Consider the following 26,718-nt stretch of genomic DNA (forward strand, 5'->3'; position numbering starts at 1 on the left):
CTTGGGTGTTTTTAAAAGCATGTACAACAAAACTTTTGTCAGAGGTACCAAAATGTAAAATTTCCATGAGGATTTGCTGAAATCTAGAGACTTTATTTTTTCCAATGTTCAGAACTTTATGCTATCTGAAAAGTCAGTATTCCTCTTGGTGCTTCTGGGTTTTACTAGGTTTGTTTTCATGTGACTGAACTTGGCAAGGACATCTGTCCCTGGCTCCTGTTACTTGGCAGAATAAAGCTAGTATAAAAGTGTTATTGTATGTAGTGTTCTCCTAATACCTTCTCCTTAGCATTTCCTCAACATTTACAGAACAGTGGTCAGAATGTCTGGAACTCAGTTTTGCTCAGTTCAAGGGAAAAAAATCTTGTGGAGACCGCTTAGCAGTTGTTATGGTCTTTTCTTATAACCTCTGTGGAGTTTTAATTTTAATATCTCTATTTTCATCAAAAGTATGGTGGTAAGTTGTGGTAGGGTGTCTCTAAAGACCATAGTCCCCTCCAGTTTTCATTTACCAATCTTCTTTAGTTCTCATCACCAGCCAAAATACTCATCAGCTGTGTGTTGTAACTTCTGCATGTTTAATCCCTTCAGATTTTGCCATGCTTTCTCTATCTGTAGCCATTGCTGGATAGTTAAAACTCAACATTATCCAGCAGAAACTTTTACTTACTAGAATTTTCAAATACATCATGATCTCAGTGCACATATGCCTGGAAGTGGAACCTTGTAGCAAAAAGCTGGGTCTGTAGGAATATTGTGAGTCTTGTCTTTGGAACATTGCCCATTGACTGGTCAAGTAATTTATTGAGGAATTTTCTAATTATGACTGCACATTACATTGAGGAATGGTGTCCATCGACTGTCAAGGTGACCTAAAAGGGGTAACTGAAATTTTCTGGTCAAAGCTTTATGTCTCTGGGTAGTCTGGAGCCTTGAAAAACTGACAAGCTAAAAATTGACCTCTATGTTGACAAGGCTTCTATTTTCATCTGCTTGGAAAATGTCGTTGGAAAGCATATAAATTACCTTACCTGTTCTGGTTAAGAAGGGAAATGTCTCTCCATTATTATGATGAAGAGTTGGAGTTTTAATTCTAGATTTCAGCATGCTGCTGCTTTAGTTTTCAAACTTCACAGTAAAGCCAGTCTCTCTGAAGTATGTGCATGGAACAGGTAATTAACATGTAGTGTTTATTGTTTAATCTGTACAGGAAGTGAAGTTGTAATCAGTACCTCTCTTGCCAGCAAATCTGCATAGTCCAGTTTTGTCACTTGTTACTCTTCATTTTGACTGAAAAGATTCAGAGAAGCTAATTGCATGGGTGTTATAGTAAAGAAACCGTTAAAATTGCATGGATAATGTAAGAATGTGGATTTCCCAACTGCAGTATTTGAGCAATGAAGTTTCACTTTTCCTGTAAAAATACATAACACCTTACTTTCACCTTATTAATACATTTTCTGAAAACTGCTAGACTTAGCATTAGATCTGATTTAATGTCTACTAGTTTGTAATGTGATTAAAACTCAGTAGGTAGTAAAGGAGAAGAAATAGTTATTGTATGCTTAGAAATCTGATGTGCTTCTGCTTTGAAATCCATCTCGTTGACCTTCGGATCAGTACAAGCTGTACTTGTAGTTAAGATTTTCTCTCTGGTATTTATATTTTTAAATAAACAAACATACCTGTATTCTGTTTCATTGCACTTATCTGTGTTTCCATCTCAAACTGCAGCTGAAAATGAGAGCACACCAATCCAGCAATTACTAGAACACTTCCTGCGCCAGCTTCAAAGGTATTAAGCGTATTCTATCTACAGCTGTGTCGACAGTGTCTAATGCATATTTATATGTGTTACTTTACAACTTCTTATCCTGGTTTTCTGTTTGAAGATAGAGCCTAAAGACTGGCTGTAGTATGTTTGGTAACCTTTGCAACCATGTCAGACCTGGTAGTTTTTAAAGATTAGTTGAGGAAAATTATTACTACGTAATTCTAGCTTTTGGCAGGGAAGTGTTTTGGGCAGAGGATACATTGCCATTATAAAATTATTAAATATTAATGCCTTAATTTAGGAATTAAAAAACAGTTACAAATTTTAATATTTTAAAAGACTGAACTGTTCTTATGAATTTTTTTTTTATTCTGTGTCCTCTGTCAGATACCAGAGCAAATTTATACGTGCTTACTTGATAATCCTCTTAATTTGGAGAGGCTTTTTATTGTTTTCCATGAGATGTTAACCCTGTATCTCGTGTTTAAAAAAAAAAATAATTTTCCTTTCTTATTACATAGCAATAAACTGAATTTGGAACTAATCTGAATATATTAAACACCCGTTATTTTAGAGGACCTCATGAACAAGAAGAATTGAAGAGGTTATTACTCAGTGAAGCCAAAAGACCCATTTGGAGTGTAAATAGAGACACAAAAAGCATACAAGAAATAATTAAATAATTGAAGAACTAGCTGAATCGCTTTCAAAAAGTCTGCATATGTGTAATCAAAGTTCTGTCTGTATCATGAAATTTTTCAAATATGCTTCTGTTTTATGAGAGTGCTTTTAATGTTTTTAAGTAGCACTATTCTTTTTATACCATTAACGTGATATAAAAACAATGATCATTTTGTTTGCTGATATAAATCTAAATGTATTGTTTTTATTTTTAGGAAAGATCCTCATGGGTTCTTTGCTTTTCCAGTCACGGATGCCATCGCGCCTGGATATTCCATGATAATAAAGCACCCCATGGATTTTGGTACGATGAAGGAAAAAATTGCAGCAAATGAATACAAATCAGTCACTGAATTCAAGGTGAATTGATAGAGATTTAGTTATTTCAGAACTCTTTAGTAAGAAACTGAAGATTCTTTTTAACTATAGAAGCATTTCTTACATAAATTATTTTAATGTGTATTTTTTCAGCACTGAGCACATTTGTATATTCTGTGTGTTAGAATGGGTTTCTTGCTTTGTTTTTCCCTGTGGAAGTGCTATATTTGTCAGATTCTACTACAATCTACTACAAATTACTGTGGAAACCAAGAACATGCTCTAAAGTTCTGTGGAATTCATGCTGCTAGACATAAACAGGAGCAAGACTATCACAAAGACTTAAGAGGTTTAAGAACCTGGAGCTTTTTTTTTTTTTAATCTAGACCTGGTTAGATGGATTAAAAGGCAATTTTGACATGTCTGCAAGAAAATTGTAGATATACTGAAGCATTTTGTATAAGATTCAATAACAGCTACATATTTTTTTTATCTTTAATTATCCTGTTTTCTGTATTACTTCATTTGGAATGGTCTTTTGGCAGAAACTTACTTGGCAAGTTTATTGGCAACTTGCCTTAGCTATTTTGTGTATTGTTATTGCTGTAATACTTTATTGGATGGTTTGTGGTTTTACAAACAGTGCAGTAAGAAATCTTTTCATGGTATTGCCAGCTGTGGGAAGGAGAGGAGTTTTCTTTAACTGATTCATGAAGTTCTACTAGCTGCCTTCAGTCATTGTTTTCTAGAGTGGTGTTGATATAACAGTAGACTTGGCAGAGAGAATTGGCTTGCTTCTCAGGGTTAATTTCTTCTTTTGAAAGGTCCAGCAAGGTGAGCAACGAATGGCTTATATTTCCTATAGGTGCTTTGACAAGGATTATTCTGTTTTGTTATGTATGCTTTATTTTTTGAAAAAAGTACAGAGATTTATAGGAAATAGTAAAGAAGGATTCATAATTGCATTGCTGTCAGGAATGCCTTCAGGTCTCTAAATTCTGTTGGCTTGCTGGATTGTCTTATTAAGCAACTTAAAAAGGAAGTTTGAAAAGTTTGAAAACGGGAGCTCTGTGGCTCTATTTAGTATAGGCAAGGTTGCAATAATGAAACTGGTGGGATAGCAACCTAAAAAAAAAATGAAAATTGCAATATTGTTTAGACTGTCACATTCTTCTTTTTCTGAAGGACTTGGTTTCTGCTGATACTCTGAGGAGCAATAAATGGTTGTTCATCTCACAGTGATAAAGAGGTTGGACTCCCTTTCTACATATATGAGTGTACCTAATTATGCTTATGCCATTGTAATTCTGTGTAATACAGAAATGAATTTTATAGGTTTTCAACCTCTAGGTCTGCTCAAAGGGTTATCTTTCATTTCTGGTATACCTATTATAAATAGCTGAGGCTAGTCACAAGCCAATAAATAATGTAAGAGTAGAGTCAGCAAGAACCATTTGCTGTGTTGAGAAGAGGGGAAAGTGCTGCAGAAAACATCAGTTTTGCTGCCGAAAAAAGGGTGTATTTCAAAGCTGGGCAAGCAAAATATTCTTCTCTGTCTTTTTCTGGAGCACTTCAAAGGCCATCACTAGATGTATAACTCACATGGGCTTCTCTATCTGCTACTTGGCTCATAGTTTGTTCCTCCATGTCATCTTCTCAAGTTCTGTTTTTGTGAACGCAGGTGGCTTAAGTGCCATAGAAAGTCACAGACTACCAATTGTAACTCTGTTCACCTACTTGCTTAGCATGGACTTGATGACAACTACTAAATGATCAGCAGAGCACTGCTCTGACATCTCTGCATGGAAACAGGAAATAAAATCATTTTTTGTTTTTACAGAATCTGATCAGGATTGCAGTAGGGCAAGGTTATTTCTGTAAACATTAGGTGCCAGAGAAAGTCTTTAGAAAGACTTCTGTGTCAACTGCAATATTAACCTTCAAAAATCTTTGTCTCGGCAAATCTATTCACTGGTCTGGAAACTCGATGGGTTAACTTTTCAAAAAGCATACCATTCTCTTTGCATACACTTTTGCACATAATCAAGTCATCATCAAATATAGTGGACTCATGCACAAAAAACATTTGAATTTGTGTCTACAGAATAAATGAAGCCTAATTGCTTGAACAGTCATTGTTTAAATATTGAAAAGTTATTAAGAGAGAAAAATATATTCTTAAATCAGGCACTAGTTTAATTTCTTAGGATCCAATTTGTGAAATGCCTGGAAAGACTACTGCGTGATTCTTGGTTATTGATTTGCCAACTTCAGAAATTTTCAGAGGTGTATAGTAATGTCTTTTTAATTCGGTGTTTCATAGAGCTTCTAATAATGCTTTCAATGCTTTACTCTACAGATCAGTAGCATGTGGCTAGAAAAAAGGCACCCTAGAAAAAGCTTTTGCAATCTGCAACAGATTTTTTTTTTTTGTTCTGTTTACAGTGGGGTGTGTTGCACCTTTGTTTTGGGAACTTGCATCAGTAAAAATTAATTGGATTTATGGGTGACAGATAACCATTCAGAGAAGATAAAATCAGGCTTGGCTGTTCTGTTCTTTTGTTGCATGCGATGAACATCTAGAAGGCTGTTTCTTATGCTTTGAAGTTTTCTTCTCTTTTTTTTTTTTTTTTGTTTTAGTGCAAGTGACTGAAGAAGTGGTCGAATTACTAGAATTAAAGTTATATGTAAGACACTTCTTGTCTTTCTGGTGTCAGTGTATTTCTCAAGTCTATTCTGATTTAGAAGGTGGGAAAGACACCAAAAAGTACTTAACTTGGTGCCTTAGTCCTTCTATTAATTTCTCCATTTCTTCTATTTGGTCCGTTTGCAGAAGGAGGGAATGTTACATTTGGCATTCAGGGAAAAGTTTTTTGGTTTTTGTTATAACCAAAAAGCCAGTTCCAAACAAAATTGAGCATCTTGAAGAAGCAAAAAGGACTCAAACCATTGTAATTCTGTGTTACCTTTTGGCTTGCATTTAGTCCATGAGCCTGCTGCTAAAATATTATTGTGTTTTTCACAGAGCTGCTGTGATGGAATGGTGTCTTCCAGTCATTTAACAAAGGAATTTGAAATTTTAACATTTCTTTTGTCTTGTATTTTACAGGCAGATTTTAAACTGATGTGTGATAATGCAATGACTTACAACAGACCAGATACTGTTTACTACAAGCTAGCCAAGAAGATACTGCACACAGGCTTTAAGATGATGAGCAAAGTAAGAGACCTATTAAAAACAAAAAGCAGAAACTCTGGGGTTTTTTTGGTCATACTTAAAAGGAACATAATTAGTAACAATGATAAATGTTATTTCATCCGTCTGTGATTAATTATAGCAGTGCCTGTTAGTGCTGCTATATTTAAGGGCTTGATAGTATTCTTGTTATAACGACACCCTTATTTCTGAACCTTAGTAGGAGCTGCTTCCACTGGCCTCTGTGGAAGCAATTAAGATCCACGTATATAAAACCCAACTGTAAAATATTGCTTCTGAAACCTTGAAAACAAGATCTCATTTAAGTTTTAGTTCTGCATAAACAAGAAAGCTTTTCTTTTTTGAAGGTGGTGGGCATAGGGGAGGTTTCAGGGGTTTCACAGATGCGCGCGTGCAAACGCACTTTTTACTCAAGTTGTTGGCTTGTAAAATGAAGTTATTTTGGTGAGCTGCTCTGTGTGTGTGCCTGTGTGTGTGTGCACGCGCATGTTTTGCAGTTATGGTAAGTTTTACTAAAATAGGCAGTTGTCTTTGCATATGCAGTTTTGTTTGTTTGTTTGTTTCTCTCTTGATAGTTGGGCTGCAGAAATTCTGATGCCATGCTACCATGACCAAATCATGTTGCATCGCCATTGGAAACGAGGCATTAAGAACAAAATAAGGCCATGGCCATTCCCATCCCATGCCATTATCATAGCATCTTGGCTATGAGGGAAAGGTTAAGTCCCTGCCGCTCTGTCCTTTCTGATTCTAGGAACGGCTGTTAGCTTTGAAGCGCAGCATGTCGTTTATGCAGGACATGGATTTTTCTCAGCAGGCAGCTCTTTTGGGTGATGAAGACACAGCAGTTGAGGAACCTGTCCCTGAAGTTGTTCCTGTACAAGCAGAGACTACCAAGAAATCCAAAAAGCAAAATAAAGAAGTTATTAGGTAAAGGTTTTAATGGGCATGCTTACTGGTTTGTTGCAGCTTTTGTAATATTAGACAGCAGCAAAGAATTGAGGAAAAAAACCTCCTTTCAGCCTTTCTGCTTGTGGTCTATAGGATAAATGGGCAATTTTCTTGTATTTTATTTATTTGTTTATTTATAGAACTAGTTTAATAACCCAGTGATTCCCAACTTGAAACAAACAATTCAAAGAATGACTGCATATTCTTTTAAACACTTACACTTAATGTATATATAGATGTGTTTATCCTTCTTTATATCTATATGAAATAATGAGTAATTTCTTCTCATGATGGTTTGAAATGTTCTTTCATTTTTAGTATAGCCACAAATACCTTTTGCATTTTGTTCTTCCCCCCCCCCCCCCCCAATGATTGACTGTGTCAAAATCTAACAGGATGGCAGTGTGATCAGTAAATGATTTTATTTAACTTTAGTCTTATCTGGCAGGATATAGAGGTACAGATTATTTCTGGAGCAGATGATAACATCTTCCCAATGAAATCTTATTAAGCTTCTTTGTAAAATATATTGCTAATGCAATAGCTATCTTCCAACTAATAGGCATCCCCATGTCAAAAAGTCATGTTTTTACAGCTAAAAACTAATTTTAGTCAAATTAAAGGGTCTTATTTTCTATTTTATGAGGAGATTTTAGCAGAAACTGTGATTTACAAGCAAATTATGTTGTTCAGTGTTCTTACATAGACATCCTAGGATAGATGTTGAATTTAAATTGTAGAGCATTATATCAACTGGAACTTTATGAAAATAAAACTGTAACAGAGCATTACTAGTCATGTCTTAAATAATCTGATCATGTAGATATGTTCTGCAGGCTTCTTTCTTAAACATTCAAAGTAAAAAAAGTGAAATGTAACTTGTTATTTCAAGTTCATGCTCTCTCATTGTTGTTAAAAGTGAACTTTAGAATTTTAATCAGCCACATGATTTTTGTTACACTTCAAGCATTTTTGTAATTCTGTTTAATGCCTGATAGAAGAAGAAGTAGTATTTTAATGTAGTTGTTTTGTGGAAATAGGAGACTGCAACGTGTATCTTCAAAAATTATTTTTGAACTGAGTAATTTTTTTTGGCTGGAACTATTCTAATGTCAGAATACAGAAACATATCTGTTTCTGTATCATGGAGAATTATCAAAGTGTAATTTGTTCTTTGTTTAATGGACTGTGTATAGGAATTAACTGAAAGTACCTTTCTGTAAGCAAGACTTGATTGGAGGGGACGTGCTTTGGTTGTTGGGGGTTTTTTTTAAAAGATAGGATGATTTGGTTTGAATGGTGCCCAGAATAATAGCTGTTCTCTTCTGATTAATTCTTACATAAACTCCATTACAGGAGTAACTTTGTACTTTGCCACATTTTGAGTGCTCATCTTCAAATACAGATAGCTAACAGAGCAAGAAATAGAGACTGCCAAGCAACATAGTACTGCTCTGTCTTTAATATCTACCTTAACATACAATTCAGATAGTTTAAAACTAATTGACCTTTAATTTTATTCTGATACAAGTTTCCTTGCAGTCAGTTGTGGTATAAATTTACTTTCCTGTTCTTTTCAATGTTTATGTAACTTTAGTAGTTGGAATTAATCTGTTTTTTCTAATTAACTTGACCTTTTAAACACTTGTATTTTGGCATCAATAGGATAGATATTATTCTTTTTGATGTACAATAAGAGCTTTGGGGGGAGAATTGGACCTAATAGCAGATATTTTTGCCTTCATATTTCACAGTTAAAAACAAGGAAAGAGCCGAAGTCAATGTTTGCAAAGTGTTAAAGCAGTTTAGACCTCTGTACTGTAGTTTAAAAAGTGACTTGATCACTTGGACGTCTAATATCTAAGTAGTTTTTGAAAATTTTGTCCAGAATGTTGCAACCTTCTGAACATTCTCTCAAAACTCTCATCCATTAAGTGTTTTGTAGAGTGTGATAGAAAGTGTCAGTTGTTGAGGAGTTTCCTGCTGTATACACCCTTTCTTAAAGTTTCAATGAAACAAAAGTCGTGTAACGCATTTGTCTCATAATAGTATGATCCTGTGATGTTTTTATTGTCTTTAATAGCAAAACTTTCTTGTGTATCGGATCTGAATCTCTATACAGAGAGAAATTCTTAGCTAAGCAAATGGAAGAAGATACCCCAGGAGAGAGAAATGGATTTGGTGTGAGGAGATGCTCTACCCAGTACCTAAGGTGTTTGGCCCTAGTGTCTAATGTCCATATAATGCCCTGAAAGATTTTGATGTACAAAGTTTATTTTAAATATGTAATATAGTGAAGACTGCCGTATCCTATGATATCTTCACACTTCCCTTTTATAATAGTACCTTTCTCTGATTTTATATAATCGCTAAGATAATGTCCTTTTCCATCCTGGGTATGTTTATTTGTTATGTTTTTATTGTTTTGGTGCTTTAATGAAAAGGGATCTACTGAAGGATAAATGTCAAATTCTGTAATTTCAATGAGAAGGACTGGTGTGATTGATAGTGATTATGAATACTAATTGCCAGTATTAACAAACATAGGAATTAAAGGACTCCCTTAGACTGGGAGCAGTGTCCTACTTCTGCAAGCAGCTAAATGACATCCTCATAAATGCAGCCTGTTATTTCTTTTTTGTCAGATTAGAGTTACACAGTCTCCATTCCCTCATCACATAATTTCTTTTCTACATCCTTCTATTTGGAAGTTGTGAAAATAGCATATTCGTGCATGTGGGAGACTAAGGACGCATACAGCATTCACCTTGTATTAATGCAATTTTACTCCCAATCTCTGTTTTGTAATACTTCCTTTATTTTTATTGAGGTATGGAAACAATTAAATTTTTGAAGTTCAGTAGCTTGGTAGTTCTCAGCTTCTGCTGCAAAACTTCAGTTTCATAATATGATAATAATTACACTTAAATGCCAAAGTATACTGACACTGGGAGAGGAGTGGGACTGATTTGTTCTATTTAGCATACCCAGAATTCAGCCCTTTGTTTTGTTTTAGCTTTTAATTTCTACAGCTACTCCTCTTCTCTTTCTTAGTTGCATATTTGAACCTGAGGGAAATGCCTGCAGCCTGACAGATAGCACTGCTGAAGAACATGTCCTGGCACTAGTGGAACATGCAGCAGACGAAGCTCGGGATAGGATCAATCGATATCTACCCAACAGCAAGGTCTACTGCACAACAAAGTTCACAATTCAGTTTTGTGTCTGACTATTGAATGCTTTGTTTCATCTTAGGAAACAGACTTTAGTATTATGTTTTTTGAGACTGTAACATTCTAGGATGTATGCTCTGTGTGGAATACCAATATGACAATTGTCCAGCATTTAGTTTCCACTGAACCCCATTGTAGGTTGTCCTAAATGGATCTCAAGTTGTAGTGCGTGTTGAACATCTTCAGAAATTCACTTGCAGAAAACTGAAATGTTGCTCAGTCTTGAATCTGCCTTTCTTAATTGCAACCCTTAGCATTGAAAGTGATTAAAAAAGCATCACATTCTTCTTATTGTTGCAACCTCAGAAAAAGCAAACTTTGGCATAGGTTGAAGGATTATTAGGATTTCCCCCCTCAATCTAAGGAATGCAGGAATTTTTAAGTGTTAAATTACTTTTTCAATGAGAAGTACAGAACCTCTTGTAGTTTTGTACCTATAAGTAGTAGCTGTCAGCTATAGCACATTCTTGTGTGAGTACAAAATACAGACATCCTTCAGTGACTAGGAAAAGATAGCAGTAGTTTGTCCATGTTGGAATTTTGGACAGTGCTAACCACAGGTTTGATCAGCTTGAACGTGATTCTGATACTGTTCCATGCGTTTGGTTTTTGTGCTGTTCCAAGAGTTAGAAGGAAAAGCACAGTGATACTGTTAGTGCAGTTTTCTCAGCACGATCTGTTTATAGGCTGTGTTTTTCTTAGCTATGGTGATAATGGTGGATTCCTTCATCACTTCATGGTAGGGTTGGAGTGAATGCTACAGGCGTTTGCTACAGGCCTACATTGAGATACATCTACTCTGTTTCCCTTGAATCTTGTGGAGTCTTATTACCACCATTATACTTTGTCCTCATTTCTCATTGTCGCGTACTCTAGTGACCACTGCAATCAAAAAAAAATCAGGGTGTTGCTACATCCTGCATTTTCCACCTATTTTTTTAACAACTGTTGCAGAAGAAACATTTGCTTTGAAGCATTACTGGTAGCAGTTGTGTCTTCAAACTTAAAACTTGATTTCTTGGACAATGGCCTTTGTTACACAGTGATCTTAGGCTCAACTGGATTAGCAAGTAAAGCCTCAAAGAACAGTGGGAGAAGGTTTAGCTTCTTCAGTATATTTCTGTTTCTTTGGATAATTAGAAGACTTGCTAGGATTGAAGGCTATTTGAAACCTCCAAAGTAAGAGTGGCTTTTTAAAAACCCTTTAAAGCAATACCCACCTTCTGCTAATTGCTAGCTTTACTGAAAAGGCCTTTCATGCTGATGCAGTCAGTTTTGCCGTGTTCAAGAAAGAGTTGTTCTAGGTGTGCAGCTCTTAATTGTCTAGGCTGTTAATCAGCTAGACAACCCACTGCAGATTCCACTGAATCTAGGTAACACTGACACATTCCTAGAGTTCAGCTATTTTTAACTTTTGCCATCACTTGAAGGTATTGTTCCCGTTCATTCTCTTTCCAGCATTTGTCACCTCTATTTTTATTATATGCTGACATTAGCTTTGGCCTTATATAAACTTTTTAAGAGGGAGGGGAAAAAAAAATAGGGGAGAGATTTGATGTTCAATTTACTTGGAAGTATTTTCTAATATTTCTTTAGGGAAAGCATAGTTTTCATTTTCCGTCTTTACTGAGAAGTTAGTGTCTTTTTTGCATGATTCATGTGTAGTGAGTTTCTGACATCAGCTTAGTTTGTTGCATCAGTTCTGGCTCTGTCTTTACAGACCCCAGTGTGTTCTATTGTCTTTCGCATCTCTGGCTGTCTTTTTAGCATTGTGTTTGTGTGCTCTGATAGGTCTGTCACAGCACTTCTTCCTCTAAGAATTTGATAGTGTGTTCATAAAAGTACTTCTAATTAGAGACAGTTGTGGGTGAGATACGAAAACAAGCAGTTCAGTCTAGATTTGAAAATAAACAGTGAGCTAGATTGTGGATAGGAGTTACACTTCTGCTTCTAAAAAGTAAACGTGTTCTAGGTTTGGCAGTCAGAAAGCCTGGCTCCATGCTTATTATAATGGAATTGTTTTTGTCTTGGATGCAAACTTCAGATCTGATTTAGGAAGATGAATAAGGAGTTGTATATATGACATACGAACTTTTACTTTGAAGTCTTCTGTTCTGAAGCATTTGCTAGGCAGTGATAAATAGTTGTGACCCAAGATTCTCTGTATTATACAGGGAATACCAGAGTACAGGATCTGAATACAGCTAAAAATGCTTTTTATAGTTTTCTGTATAAGTAAATAACTCCTTCTCTGAGTTTGGACTGTTTTGAATGATTGCTTCTATATCTTTGTGGTTCTACTTACAGATTGGTTATCTGAAAAAAAATGGAGATGGAACTTTATTATTTAGTGTGGTAAATTCATCTGATCCAGAAGCAGAAGGTAAATGCCATGAACTGTCAAGCAAACATTTCTAATGTTGAATGTTCTAGCAGATTTTGAAGTCTTAACTGTAGATACAGATCCTGTGTAGCATAGATGAGTTTAAAAAACTCCAAATTATTCCCCAAACCATTTTCCCCAACAGCTATATTTAGTGTCTCCAATATCAGATGTTTCTCTTTGCCTTTCAAATTTTCACTCTTCAGATGCTCTGTTTTACTGATGCTAACAGAAGGTAAAATAATATCTATTTATAAGCACTTACACATAGCTACAACTTTATAGAGAACTTGGAAGACAGGGTTTTGCTCCAAGTACCCTGTAGTGTTAAAATCTAATAGACAAAAGGTGAATGAAAGTGCTGTAACCCTATGTAAATGTGCAATGCACAGATATAAATTCAGAATCATCTTTTACCTTTTTTATTTCCTAATTTAAATTATTAACTAAATTTCAGTTTTAAGTTAATTAGGTTTTGCTTAATTTTTTTTTTTAGTTCCTTGATCTTTTCTGTGGGTTTTTGTTTGTCTAACTACTATACATTATTTATATTGTCTTATGCTTTCCACTTGTTTTAATTTCGAGCTCAAAATGCAGAAGTTTTGAAAGTTTGTAATGAATGAAATGTCATAGTCTCTATGCTGCTGTATGTCATGTTGATTTAGCACTTCCTTCTCTGCACCTTTTGAGATTGGAATGCATTCACAGCTTACCTGTTGTTGCATTGGTGAATGCATGAACCCTTTTGACTACTCATGTTTCTGTTGATTTTTTTGATGGGGAGATAGAAGCCTGTAACTATTACTGTCTAAATTCCTTTTCATTTCGTAGTAAATTTTTCTGGAATGAAATTGAGCATTTCGACTACCATCATGCCCTTATCTATTTCTGAAAAAAATAAGTAATAAAATGAATGTGATTAATACCTCTGAAATCATGCTACTGAAAATTTAGACTGTGCTGGTAATGGGAGCAGAGCAAGCTTTCACTGTGTGCTGTAAAGTACTGTACTGCTTCCTGATGTTTCTGTGCTCCAGAATCTTTTTTGATTGCTTGTATAGTTCATACTAGTTACACTGAATTTTCAGCTAATAGTATAATCTGAATTTTTATTGTAGTTTATTTTTTTTTTATCCTAGTAAGGTTCTAGGGATAAACTTGATTTCTGTTGCTCAGTAATTGAGCATAATTACCATTAGATTCCATAGCAGCCAGAGAGATTAAAAATAACTGGACATGTCCTAAATGTTGTTGGGATTTTTTTGAGTTTAAAAGCATATTCCAAATTATTTGAGCCATTTTAATTAGGCAGTTCTCAGAACTTTGGAAGAAAAAAATACTGCTATAGCCATAATGCTAATTATCTTAACAAGGTTCTTTACATGGTGTCTGGGTTTTTACAGACAAACTGCCACTTAGTCAACATAAAAAACAGCTTTTATCACTTCATAATATTTGGATCTTGAATGTTTGTGAATCAGCTAGTAAAAGAATTTCAGATGCTGCTGTATACTTTAAAAGTGAAATAACTAAGCAAGCCATCGATCTTGTGAGTAAGAGATGGAAACATATTTACAGCATGTATTTGAAATTTAAATGGAGAACCTGAATTACACTACCTATCCTTAGTACAAATGTACAGATTAAAAGACATTTAGCCTTTATGGTAAATGCAACTTTTTAAAATAGCAAAATCTAAATATTCACCGTAAATAAATTTTAAACATGAAGTGCTTTTCTAAAAATTATTATCATCTTTTAAATCAAATTATTAGAGGAAGAGACTCACCCAGTGGATCTGAGTTCCCTGTCAAGCAAATTATTACCTGGCTTCACTACGCTAGGCTTCAAAGATGAACGAAGAAATAAAGGTAAATGCCAAGGAACATGTTTTAACTTTGTGTTAATTAAATTTTTGATCAATTTCTTGATATAAAATAATTTCAGTTTAGACCTGTCTCCAAATGAAAGTTCACTTGGTTATTTCTATAACGTATAATTAATTCTATTTACAGCAGGATGCAGTTTTAATTAAATTGACTTTTTTGCTTGTTAAACATAACTTAATTAGAAGTTTATGGATTAATGTTTTGTCTTAGTGTTATAGCCACACTAGAAGCTTTCTGATAATGGTACTTCATTTTCTCTGGAGGAAATAATTTTTCCTGAGTAATTGCACTTAGAGTTGAGAAAAAAAAGCTTTTGGTCACTTGCATTTTTGTATCATATGACAAGGATTTCACAAACTGTCAATTTTTTTTCTGGTATTATTGATATTTTTAATAGTTCCTATTTTGCTCTCCAGAAACTGACTGGCAAACAACAGTGAAGTAGACACACGCCAAAAGCAGAAATATAAAAGGGGGCGGGGGGGGGTGAATCTTTTTTTTGTGGGAGTGGTTAACTTATTTGTTTATTTTCCAGTAGTATAAGTACGTTTGTTTATATGGTCAAAATAGTTGCGCTGATTCTAGAGTCTGGAATTGTCCTTGAGATATTGCTCTTGATTTCAATTGGAGGAAAAAACACACTGCACTTTCTGTGTCTGTTTCAGAAAACAAAAGCTTTTTTTTTCTGTTATTTTTTTCCCCCTAAGTGATCTTTTACACTTGTGTTAATCATTTGTCATCTCTCTCTTCTACCTGTCTAGTAACCTTTCTTACAAGTGCTAGTACAGCACCTTCCATGCAAAACAACTCTATATTTCATGATTTGAAATCAGATGAAATGGAACTCCTGTACTCGGCATATGGTGATGAAACTGGGATACAGTGTGCCTTAAGGTAAGCGCTTCCTTATTAGGAGGCCTAACTTCTCATAGCAATTTTATGAAAAGCAGTTTGGACTAAATGTCAACTAGGAGCCTCCAAATCCCGATATTTTTTTCTAAAAGTTATTGTTGAAATAACTCAATATAAAACTTGAAGCTAGCTTTCATCCTGGTTGGTGGGGTGTTTTTTGGGTTTGGGTTTAGTTTGTTGTTTGGTTTTGGTTTTTTTTTTCCATCTGCACTTTTAAGTTACCCTATTTTATTGCAAGGATGTTATGAATCTTGTTATTAGAGTCTTTGACCACAGAATGTTACAGGTTGCTAAAGATTTAGCGTTTTGCTTTAAACCCAGTAGTAAGTAGGTTTAGATATGCAAGTAATAGATTTTTATGACTTTAAAACAGTGATATTTTTCAAGGAGTTTCAAAACAGTTAAAGCTACTTGAAAAGGAAAATGCCACTTTTCATTAAGTTGTTAATCTTGGAGGGAAAAAATTAATCACAAGCTTTTGTGGTTTGTTTTGGTTTTTTTTTTTTTAACCCTCTACCAATGATAGTTCAAGTGAAAATTTGCTGGTAGTTGTGAAAAAGAAGTTTGCAAATACATTTACTTTCATTTAAAAAAAAAAAAAAAGGGAGGTTGAGAAGGAAAAAATCCCCAGCCTTGAATGCCTTAATTTCTTTTCTGAAGAAGCATAAAAGAGCAAGGAAAATGTAGGTGTAATGCAGCATAGTTGGGGAAAACCATGTTATAAGTTAAAGTATTTTTTTACAAAAGTAAACATTTCCTGTAATGCTTATATCTCCATTCCTACTAGCTTACAAGAATTTGTGAAGGATGCTGGAAATTACAGCAAGAAAATAGTAGATGATCTTCTGGACCAGATCACTAGTGGAGATCATTCCAAAACTATTTATCAGCTAAAGCAGGTGTGTCCTTGATGCACAGAAATGTCACAAGTTCATCAAAACAAGAATGGACCTGTTTCTGTTTTTTAATATTGTGTGAGATGCTTTGTTTTCCACTGACTGTCAGTTTAAGCAGTGCAGGCTTAGCTGTGCATGCAACTATGCAGTGAACCAAATTAGAAACTGAATTGATCAGCAAGAGAAGTAATCTTTTTCTTTTCTCCAGCTAGATCAGTTCTCCAGTGTGGTTCACTATGTGACTGCAGAAAGGAAGAGGCAGGGGGATGCAACATAGCAGGGGGGAGAAGGGACCAACCAACTGAATGGTGTTTGGGCAGCCCTGTCACTCAATGTCATGACTTACGTACCTGCTTCTGAGTTATATTGCAATGCTTTTGTTAAGGATTTTTTTTGTCTTTATTTAAATGCAAAATACATTCCTTGTGGAAGGACTAATTATTTGGAACATTGAAATAATATTGGAGAATAAATTAATATCACTGTACAGGTATCTATTACCCAACAATGCTAACTTTTAAATTCATGCAGTATGTCTGAAGGAAAAACTTTTAACTTATTTCCAAAAGCACTTTACCTAGGAGATTCATACTAAGACTGGAGAAGAGATTTTTCTCAGCAGTGTGTATAATTCTGGTGGGAATGTTTGCATTCCCAAGACAAAATAGGCTACCGGAAACTGCAAAGTCCTGTTTCATGTTATCTTCACTCTGAAAACCACTCTTAGTTTGAAATAATTGTCTGCTCTTTGAAATGATGACATTCTGAATGATTCAAGAATAAAGAAAGGGAGGTGGGGGTGGGGATGGGGATGGGAGGTACTCAGACTTCCTGACATGGTGGAAATGAGATTATGCTAACTCTCTGCAGACGTAGAAGTAGAATAGGGTGGGTGGTGATTGGGGAAAAGGAGACAACAGAATGAAAAATACAGAGGGTCCTTCAGAATTTTCTGGCTATTTTTTTCCAGTCCTCACTGGAAAGAGGTTGCATATGAAACAGGAAGAAATATAAAGGATTAGTTAAAAAAAATTGAAAGTTCAAACCCAATATTTTGAATATTCTTCTACGTCTAGAAATGTGTGCATACAATATATTGAACTTAGCTTTAAAATAAAACACGTGCCTTTCCCTTTTTGCCGCCTTGTTCTATGAATATTGTTCCAAATGAGAATTTCTGAATACCTTTCAAATGGTCAATGGCTATTTACACTTAGAAATTCTGTTCGGTTGTGATGTATGTGGATATGTACAGATTTTGTGCAATTAAATGTGTTTCAGTGATGATGTGCCATGGTGTTTTATGCTTGAGTATTTTGTGCTGCTACATTTGAGTAAGAATGAATATCTCTGAAAGTACAACCTTAAATGATTTGGAATCAGAAATGATTTGGAATCAGAAGTTACTGAAGTAATGACTAAGACACTGCACTTGAATATAAAGTTCATGGGCGGAAGAAATAGTGTAAGGAGAATCAACGATTAGTTAAAATGCATAATACTAAGATATTTCAAAACAGTAACTGTTACATTGTAATTGCATTACAGGTATGTGAAAAAGTTAGCTGTCTCTAGCCTCATTTTGTCTGTGAAGTTTGAATATACTTGAAATTGTACAAGAGAGAGACCTTTTTCTTACGTTGAATAAAAGTAATTGTTAGTATTCTTTCTTTCCAGAGGAGAAACATCCCAGTAAAACCGCTGGATGAAGTTAAAGTAAGTTATGCTGATACTCAGTCTGTTGTTTTTTGGTTTTTGGTTTTGTTTTTTTTAACTGGAAAAAGTGTCTTGGCTTTTAAAGTAGAGAAAGCGATGTTCTCTGGGCTTCCAACATTCAAATTCCTCATTTTATTTAACATGCATCTGTTCTGTATATTATTACAGAAAAGATTGGTAAGTGGAGTATATGATAAAGAAGAGGCTGTTAGGTTAGTCCTAAAGAGGCTGTTAGGTTAGTCCTAAAGAGGCTGTCCTAAGAGGCTGTCCTGGTTAGTTCTAAATTGTTCGCGTGAATGTATATGGTCACCCATTAGAGAAGAGCAAGTCTTTATTTTTTTTGTAAAGGTTCTATGCAAACGTCACAAAACAAGATAGTGTTCCGTGGTAGCCTAGGATCTGATCATGGTAAACTACTAAATTACACAAACTGAGAGTATTCTTAGGAAACATAAGCTATGAAATGCTAAGATCTGAAATATGATTTGGTTCTTTAGGTTCTGCCAGTTCTCATAAAAGAAGAGCACAAGTTGCGTAATACCTGTCCGGATTCTTCCAAACAGATTATGGTAAAATGGTTTGTGTGGTTTAAAAAAAAGAAAAAAGGTGTTTCAGTACAAGGATGTGCATGCTCTGAGGTAGAAGATTAAAACTACAGTATCTAGAATAAGCTTTCAGTACTTAAAATGGATTTTCTGACAGTTATTTTAGTTAGTGGCTTTGTTTTGTCCTGTTCTGTATTCTCTAGTTTAATTCAGCACGCGTAAGGCAGAAAGACCACTTAGGAATCTGAAAGATACTTGATCTGCTGATGAATATTTGAGGTTCAACCTGCTGTAAAAGTGGAAAAAAACAGTAGTATTTATCAGTTTTACTGCATCCATTGAAAATGTCTGTTAGAAAGTAGGGGTAAATAATGCATATCTTGTGATTTCACAGCTACTAATCAAACCTTTCTTTAAGTGGTACAGTTTTTTTCTTGCAAATTATTTGTGACAACAGACGATATGCACTGTATTCCATGGCAATTCACATAAAAATTATACGGATTACATTATAGCAACTAATGAAATTTATAGTTTTATAAATATTCCTTATGTTTTCTGGAAAGGTTTGTATTTCTCTAGGAGGTGACTGGTTAAGGTAATTCATGAAAGTGCTAAGTTTCATTTTCATATTTCTAAAAGGTAATACCTGGTGGTGTATTTATGTGCATGTCTTATTCCTCCTGCTGGAATAGGCAACCTCAGAGAATTCTGTTAGAACGTTTTGAGGCTTAACAACTTTTACTTTGATCTCTTACTTTTTGCCATTGCATGCCAGTATTGCAACAGGTATGGAAAAAAAGAAATTGTTGTAGTGCAGGCTGTATTTCATTATCCAAATGTGTGGAAAAAATACTTGAGAGACCAGGTCCAGCTGATACTGTGTATAAGGAGGCCTACCTTGCTGGTTTTATTAGTCACATACTAAAAATTTCAATAAATCCAGTGTTGCATTGAGAAGGCGAGGGAAAAGGGGATCTAGGAGTGGTTCATGATGGGGGATACTGATAATGCTTCCCCCTGCCAGGGTTCTGCCATGGGGTAGGGATGAGTTGAGCATGTAATTGAGTCCCAGAGGATTTGGTAATGTTGGTTTCAACAGTCTCAGATGATGAGATGAAAGATATTTAGACTACCCTGCAGATCCTTTGTCATTCATATGACTGGTCTGTGCTGGAACCATGTTTGAGCTGCCTGTGAGTTGCAGGTTAGCCAAGGCAGTTATGGATGCTCCAGTCTCAGGTGTTGTGGTGCACACTTTTGAGAATATGGATTCATGCGTTTACCTTAAACATTAAGAAGTTATTATGGCAGCTTGCCACTATTGCTAGTCTTTCTGTTTCTTGTATTTTAATAGGTTGGAGAATCTGCTGGAGACAGTAACACTTCTGACTTGGACTTTCTCTCTATGAAACCATATTCAGATGTATCTCTTGATATTTCTATGTTAAGTTCGTTAGGTAAGTAATTAAATATACAAGCCGTCAATTATGGTTTAGTTGTACCATTTAGGCAAAATAACAGCTGGATTTTCTAAGAATAAAAAAAGTGTTCAAAAAGTAGTAATAAGTCTGCATTTGACACAGGTAAAAGTCTAGGGCTAGTACAAGATAAATGAAACCTTGGTCTGTTTTTCCTTTGAGACGTCCATGTGCTAGTCAAGCTATCTTTTCCTGTACCACTTAAGAAACCAAAGTATTTGTACCTCACAATTTTGATAGCTTTGCTTGTTTTTTATGTGTTCATAGTAACATAAATCTTAAGAATCAGCGTGGAGCTTTGGCTCAGAAATGTTGTTGCTTCATATGCTGTCTTTTGAAATAACTTGGGAAGTAGGTAAGTATGTGAAGGTCAATCATGTCACCATTTGGAATGTCCCAGAACAAAAATCAGAAGAAACTTCAGGTGTTGGAAAGGCTTTACCTTCAAATAAAGCAGTTGTATAAAAGTATTAGGATGTTGTTTCAAATACCCATCTTTGATAGGTATCCTTCTTTAAATACTACAAGAAGTAATGGTCCTATTTCTGCAGGCTGCTGAACTGGTCAAATGTCTCAAAAATGTCATCACAAAAAAAATACTTCTTATGGTTTAAGATACTTCTAATTCAGAATGTGAAAGATGCCAAACTATCTATTATAAAACATAACCGAGGTAATTGAAAGCTTAAATAAAAAAGATTTCTATGGATTTCTCCCATAGGTGCAGTATTCTTGAAAAGCAATTTTAAGCTCTGATTATGCTGTCACACGCTAATTTTGTTGCAGTTCAGTAAAAAATGAATAAATACCTGTTTTATAGATAAGGTTTAGACATATCAATCTGACTATGAATTTCTTGCTCCACTGAAAGCTGCTTATATTTTTTTTCTTTGATTTTTCTGTAAATAATAATACTTCTCGATTACTTAGCTTCCAGAGAGAGTTTATGGCATTATTTCTTATCGTAATTCTTTCAAAGTTAGCAAGGTCTGCATTGAAGACAGCCCAAAGAGAAGGGAAAGAGTTTATTTTCCTGTTTAAAGTGGAGGGAAGTTTTTTTAAGTCTTCAGATGAAAGAACAGCATATGTTGGCACAAACTTCCAGTTCTTTCCAATTTCACAATTTTATTTGGCTTACTATAAAATCAGTGTAGCTGGAGAAGATACTGTTCTTAAAATCTTCTGTGATGAGGATTTCTTCACGTCCATAATTTACATGTTCTATTTTAACTGTGTTTTAAGTTAGATATTTTAGTCTTTCTACTGACTTCCTCTCCTTTGCTGCAAACTAAATGCATTATTTCAAGTCTGGAGTTTAACAGATGAAGACAAATTAATTAGCTGTTTAAATACTGGGAGTGAATTCAGTTTCAGCCATTTCCCATGGCACTCTCCTTCATCCTCCAATATAGCCAAATGCTTTTCAACATGTATTTCTTGAAACTGAAAACAGATCTGCAGCCATTGACTTTTAGAAGTGCAAAGGAAAATGCAAGATTGAGGTTGTTTGTGTAATAGACAACACTTGTGTTAATTTATTGTAGAATTTTTTTATAGTTACTTGGTAATTCATCAGTGAATCTGAATGTGCTAATTATGGGGTTTGGTTGATAACTGGTGGCCTGTAGGGAAAGTGAAGAAGGAGCTTGATCATGACGATAACCATTTACATCTGGATGAAACAACTAAGCTGCTGCAGGACCTTCATGAAGCTCAGGCTGACAGAGTGGGATCCCGGCCATCATCCAATTTAAGTTCCCTCTCCAATACCTCTGAAAGAGACCAACATCATCTTGGTAAAGTTACCTGTGTCACAGAAGTTGCAGTACTTCTGCTCTAATTGAAACTGATTAAAACTTACATTTTAATTTACATAAATCTTTGCACAAAACTGCTCTGATAAAACACTGTGCTGACTACAGGATCATGTTTTAATTTTTGAATATGCATGGCAAAGGAAACTAAGATGACCTACTTTTGACCTGTGGAATTAAGGACACTAATTGTAGTTACTTATTTTTTGATTAGTCATGATTGAAGTAATTGTGAGGTAAATTGATACTGACTGGCAAATCCCTATATGCACTCGCATTTTATGCTCTTAGAAATACTAAGGAGTGTATAATGTTTATTTTACTTAGGCATAGTTTTATGCAGCAAGTAACAGGTGGGATTCTACAATAGCCTTCCATTGTCAACTGTAAAATTCAGTGATAAGACAGGATGATAGGGTAACACCACTTAACAATTTTGTGCCGTTTCTAAGAAGGTAGGAGATGTTGGTTGGATGATACTCAATTACATTTTGTATAATATTTCAACTTAGAGTAATAATGACTGCTGTTTCAAAAAGGATTAAATTACTGAAGAATCTTGTAATTTCTTTTTCAAAATCTGCTGTTTAAGTATCATTTAAATGTCTGTCTTGCTTCAAAAGTCTGAAAGGAACATGCTGTTTATATGCATAAGTATCTCCTCATTATTTTTCTGTACTTTTAAAGGTTTTGATTTTTTCCATATTCTACAGGAAGCCCCTCTCATCTGAGTGTTGGAGAACAGCAAGACATTGTTCATGATCCCTATGAATTTCTTCAGTCTCCAGAAACCTCAAATGCCACTACTAACTAATCTGAAGTGTACTATATATATTTTGTATTTTAATTGTATTATGTTTTTATAAAGTTTTTGTCCATGGCAGAAACGTCAATTTTGTCCTCTTTTCTATGAGGATTCCTGTATAATATTATCATCATATATGCTGGATTAAACAAAAAAACCCCTACTTAGCACATCATGTTGTTAGCAATCTACTAAAACCTTCGTTTGATTTGTTTGTTGAGGGAGGTTGTTGTCTACTGGTATGTGAATCTTGACTGAAAAACAATAAATAATGTGTTAGAAAAATTTGTATTATATAGAAACTAAAAAGTGATCATTTTCCCAGTATCATGGCAGCAGTCATTAAATGTTTATAGTAGCGTTATCTACCAGTTCTGTTCAGGTCTTAACTTGAACATCTTCAAGGAGGAATATTTTATTTCATCAGTGACAGAACTGCGTGAATTGTGATCATTATGATGTTTCCCATCTCCTAACCCTAATAATCTGTAGAAGTTGTTTCTGTTTCCCCATATTTTTAGATTTTTTTTAATCACACTAGAGAATACTTAATTTGAGAGTAACAATACTTGGTAGTTGCATTAAAATGCTCACTATGAGAATTCTACCTTGGATCTAAAAAAGATGGATGTTTTTGTGATCCCTTGTGTCTTGAAACACAAAGAAAATATAATATTTATATTTTTTAATTTGATATGTATATTTACTTGGATGGAAAGAATACTGGATAAGGTGTGTTTTTCAGTAATTTTAAAATAAAACTTTTATAATTCAGTACTGATGTAACTGGGGGATTTTGTACCATTTATATGTGCAAGCTGGACAAATGTTATGAATTTACAATATTTTGTAAATATTAATAAAAATACAAAACCACTTTTGATATTTGCAAATATCTTGTTCATGCCAGGAGAAAATTTGCTTCCTTATCTTTACTAAGTCTGAAATACTAGGAGTTTTTGGTCTGAATTTTTGTGCTGCTTCAAAAGATAAATTTCATAGTGCTATATGTAGCTGTAAACAATTAACACTGAATTTCTAGGAACCAACAAGGAAGTTTGCGAGATAACTGATATCAAAGTCTTGATAAAGTCTAAAGAGGAGGATCTGTTCACTCAAACTAAGTATTTGTGGTCTGGACTGTTTCCTTTCCCTACCCTCTGAAATGCCTCTTCCAAGCACCTCCCCAGCCCCACTTCTTAGGGATATGTGTTTTCTGTTTGTCTGTTACATGTCATTTTATGTTCAGTCAGCTATGATACTGGCAGCTGCCTTTTCCCCTCTCAATGCTAGTTGCTTGCTTTTTCCATTGCCACATCATTTGTGAGACTTCCACCTGAACTGGATGAAAAAGTTTTGAGTTTCAAACATTCTTTGCTTCCCGCCTAGTCAGTCAGTTTTGCCAAACAATTAAGGGAGCAGTGACCCACCTAAATGCTGGAAATAAAGAGTAAGGATCAAGAAATAGGAGCTCTTGAAATCAGCATTGCCTGGCAAAGACAGTTTGATAGCAAAGCCTTTATAATTATGAGCTGTCTCAGTTGTGAAGGATCTGACACCTATGCTGCTCTCAGAATGAAAATCTGCAGCATACCCCTTATACTGCCAGTACATCATTCTCGTGTCTCGCCTTAATACTGAACAGAAACAGGGCAGCGCATCTATCTGGTCCGTCACCCACTCCTCACAGTTTTGGATCATCTGCAACATTGCTGAGCTTCTCACTCTGCCCCATCATCCAGATCATTAATGAAGATGTTAAACAGGACTGGACTCAGTATTGACCCCTGGGGTACACCGCTAGCAACTTGCCTCCAACTGGACTTTGTGCCACTGACTACAACTCTCTGCGTGGGCCTGGCCCTTCAGCCAGTTCTCGATCCACCTTGCTGTCCGCTTATTTTCTCCATACTTTGTCAGCTTGTCTATGAGGATGTAATGGGAGACAGCATCAAAAGACTTCCTGACATTGAGGTAAACAACATCCACTGCTCTCCCCTCATCCACCAAGCTGGTCACCTCATTGTGAAAGGCTATCAGGTTGGTTAAGCGTCATTTCCCCTTTGTGAATTGGTGTTGGCTACTCTTGATCATCTTCTTGTCCTTCAGTGGTTTGGAAATGGTTTTGAGGAGGATTTTCTCCATCACTTTCCCAGGGACTGAGGTGAGGCTGACCAGCCTGTAGTGCCCTGGATCTTCCTTCTTGCCTTTCTTGAAGAAAGGACTGGCATTTGCCTTCTTAACAGCCTTCGGGAACCTCTCCCCATTGCCATAACCGTGCAAAGATTATTGAGAGTGTCCTCACAGTGACACCAGCCAGCTCCCTCTGGTCTCATGGGCCTGGGATTCCTGAAGGCTGGTCTTACCAGTTGAAGCAAAGAAGGCATTGAGTACCTCAGCCTTTTCTGCGTCACTGGTCACCACGCCCCCTGCTGCACTCAGCACTGGGCCCAAATTTTCTCTACTCTTTCTTTTGCTCTTCGTGTTCTTGTAGAACCCTTTCGTGTTGCTCTTCACATTCCTTCCCCAGATTCAGCCTCCAGTGGGCCCCGGCTTTCCTAACCCCACCCCTGCATGATCAGCCAGCATCTCTATGCTCCTCCTGGGTCACCTGCCCCTGCTTCCACCTCCTGTACATTTCCTTTTTATCTGAGTTCAGTCAGGAGCTCCTTGCTCATCCATGCCGGCCTTCTGCTACCTTTACTTGATTTCGTACTTGTCAGGATGGGCCATTCTTGAGCTTGGAGGAGGTGATCCTTGAATATCAACCAGCTCTCCTGGACCCTCCTTTTCTCTAGGGCCGTATCCCATGGGATTCTTCCAAGGTGATCGCTGAAGAGGCCTGTTCTCTGAAATCCAAGTCTGTTGGTCCTGCTTTTTGCCCCGCTACCTCCTCTTAGTGTCCTGAACAGCACCATCTCATGTTCGCTGCAGCCAAAGCTGAACCCACCTTACAAATGAGGAAGAACTGGTTGGGGGTGTGGAAGTACCAGGTCCAGCAGAGCACCTTTACTTGTTAGCCTCTCCATCACCTACGTCAGGAAGCTGTTGTCAATACACTGCAGAAATCTAGATTGCTTGTGCCCTGCTGTGTTGTTCTTCTAGCTCACTGTAAGTGATGAAAATAAACTGTAGTATCTTTCTGATGATTTGCAATGTTTTAGTTTTCAGATCCAAAACTATTCCTTGTAATCACAAAAAATACTGAGATACTCTTTGAACATACAAATGGAATTTTTTTTGCTGTTTTGCTACCGTAAGTACACCTTAGCAATAAACGTGCCATACAAGGATGTACTATATACAAGTGCATCTCTCCTGTAGTACTTGCTACTCCATCTCGTATTGCCTAGTCCAAAGATGTAACTGTGGCAGCTGCTTCTTTTGAGACAGCAAAACCAAACTGGTACTGAAAGTTAAATTCCAAAGAAAATAATGTTATGCACACAAAGGAATCATGTCAACACAGATATTCAAGCTTGGCAAAATCCTTAAGGAAGTGAATACAAATGGCAGCTGTGAGGGCAGGAAGGTCTTCTCTCAGGAGAAAGCCACCAGACAGGGTCCTCTTGTCTTTTTGGCAGTGAAACTGCTATTTTACAAGAAATTATTTTCACTCGTGCTCTAGTTTTTCCTTATGTATTCCCAATGAAGATATAAGACATGGTGAGGTCAAAAAATCTTACAAACTTTTCTCCCACCAAGCAAAGGACTTGCATAGATGTTTGTGTGTGGCTGTTCCTCCTCTTCATACACATGCTTACTTGTGAACTGTGGAGTGCCTAAATCCTAGCACTTCACAGAGCAGGGGAACTATCCACACATGTCAAGCACCCTGGAAAACAGAAATACAGAGAATAGATCAAGAGTTGGTCATTTGTAACAACTTCGTATCACAAAGCATTTCAGTTCTATACAGAAGCAGAGAAGTGGAGGGAGGGGGGCAGGTTTTAAATCTAATTGTAATTGGAAAGAATTTCTATTGGAAGAAATCCCTTAAGGGAGTTCTTTGCATAAGATAGACCCAGGCACTTTCAGAAGTGCATAGGGAGAGGACAAGAAGTAACTGGCACAAGTTGTAACAGCAGAAAATCTGACTTTTT

The 26,718-nt window shown here is 35.8% G+C and overlaps 1 protein-coding gene across 12 annotated transcripts in view; it reads left to right on the top strand.

Annotated features, from left to right (window-relative positions):
- BRD9 (bromodomain containing 9) overlaps window positions 1–23,389 on the top strand; it is a 25,500-nt gene extending 2,111 nt beyond the window's left edge. For 2 of the 12 annotated variants that reach the window (XM_087765813.1, XM_087765781.1), the window contains 14 exons: window positions 1,735–1,795; window positions 2,671–2,815; window positions 5,883–5,993; window positions 6,745–6,920; window positions 9,996–10,128; window positions 12,482–12,557; window positions 14,333–14,428; window positions 15,208–15,340; window positions 16,146–16,257; window positions 17,932–17,970; window positions 18,468–18,539; window positions 19,873–19,975; window positions 21,625–21,792; window positions 22,524–23,389. In XM_087765813.1, the coding sequence (XP_087621939.1) occupies window positions 1,735–1,795; window positions 2,671–2,815; window positions 5,883–5,993; window positions 6,745–6,920; window positions 9,996–10,128; window positions 12,482–12,557; window positions 14,333–14,428; window positions 15,208–15,340; window positions 16,146–16,257; window positions 17,932–17,970; window positions 18,468–18,539; window positions 19,873–19,975; window positions 21,625–21,792; window positions 22,524–22,624 (1,526 nt within the window). In that variant the 3' untranslated portion in view covers window positions 22,625–23,389. Of the gene's footprint in view, window positions 1–1,734; window positions 1,796–2,670; window positions 2,816–5,882; window positions 5,994–6,744; window positions 6,921–9,024; window positions 9,154–9,995; window positions 10,129–12,481; window positions 12,558–14,332; window positions 14,429–15,207; window positions 15,341–16,145; window positions 16,258–17,931; window positions 17,971–18,467; window positions 18,540–19,872; window positions 19,976–20,263; window positions 21,793–22,523 lie in introns of those variants that run through there. The other 10 variants (XR_015706499.1, XM_087765739.1, XM_087765746.1 and 7 more) reach the window with 10 other exon arrangements.
- The last annotated feature ends 3,329 nt before the right edge of the window (window positions 23,390–26,718 follow it).

This window comes from Nipponia nippon, unplaced genomic scaffold (genome assembly GCF_047370975.1).
Source record: "Nipponia nippon isolate SJK-2023a ecotype South Korea unplaced genomic scaffold, ASM4737097v1 scaffold_1, whole genome shotgun sequence".
Taxonomy (NCBI): Eukaryota; Metazoa; Chordata; class Aves; order Pelecaniformes; family Threskiornithidae; genus Nipponia; species Nipponia nippon.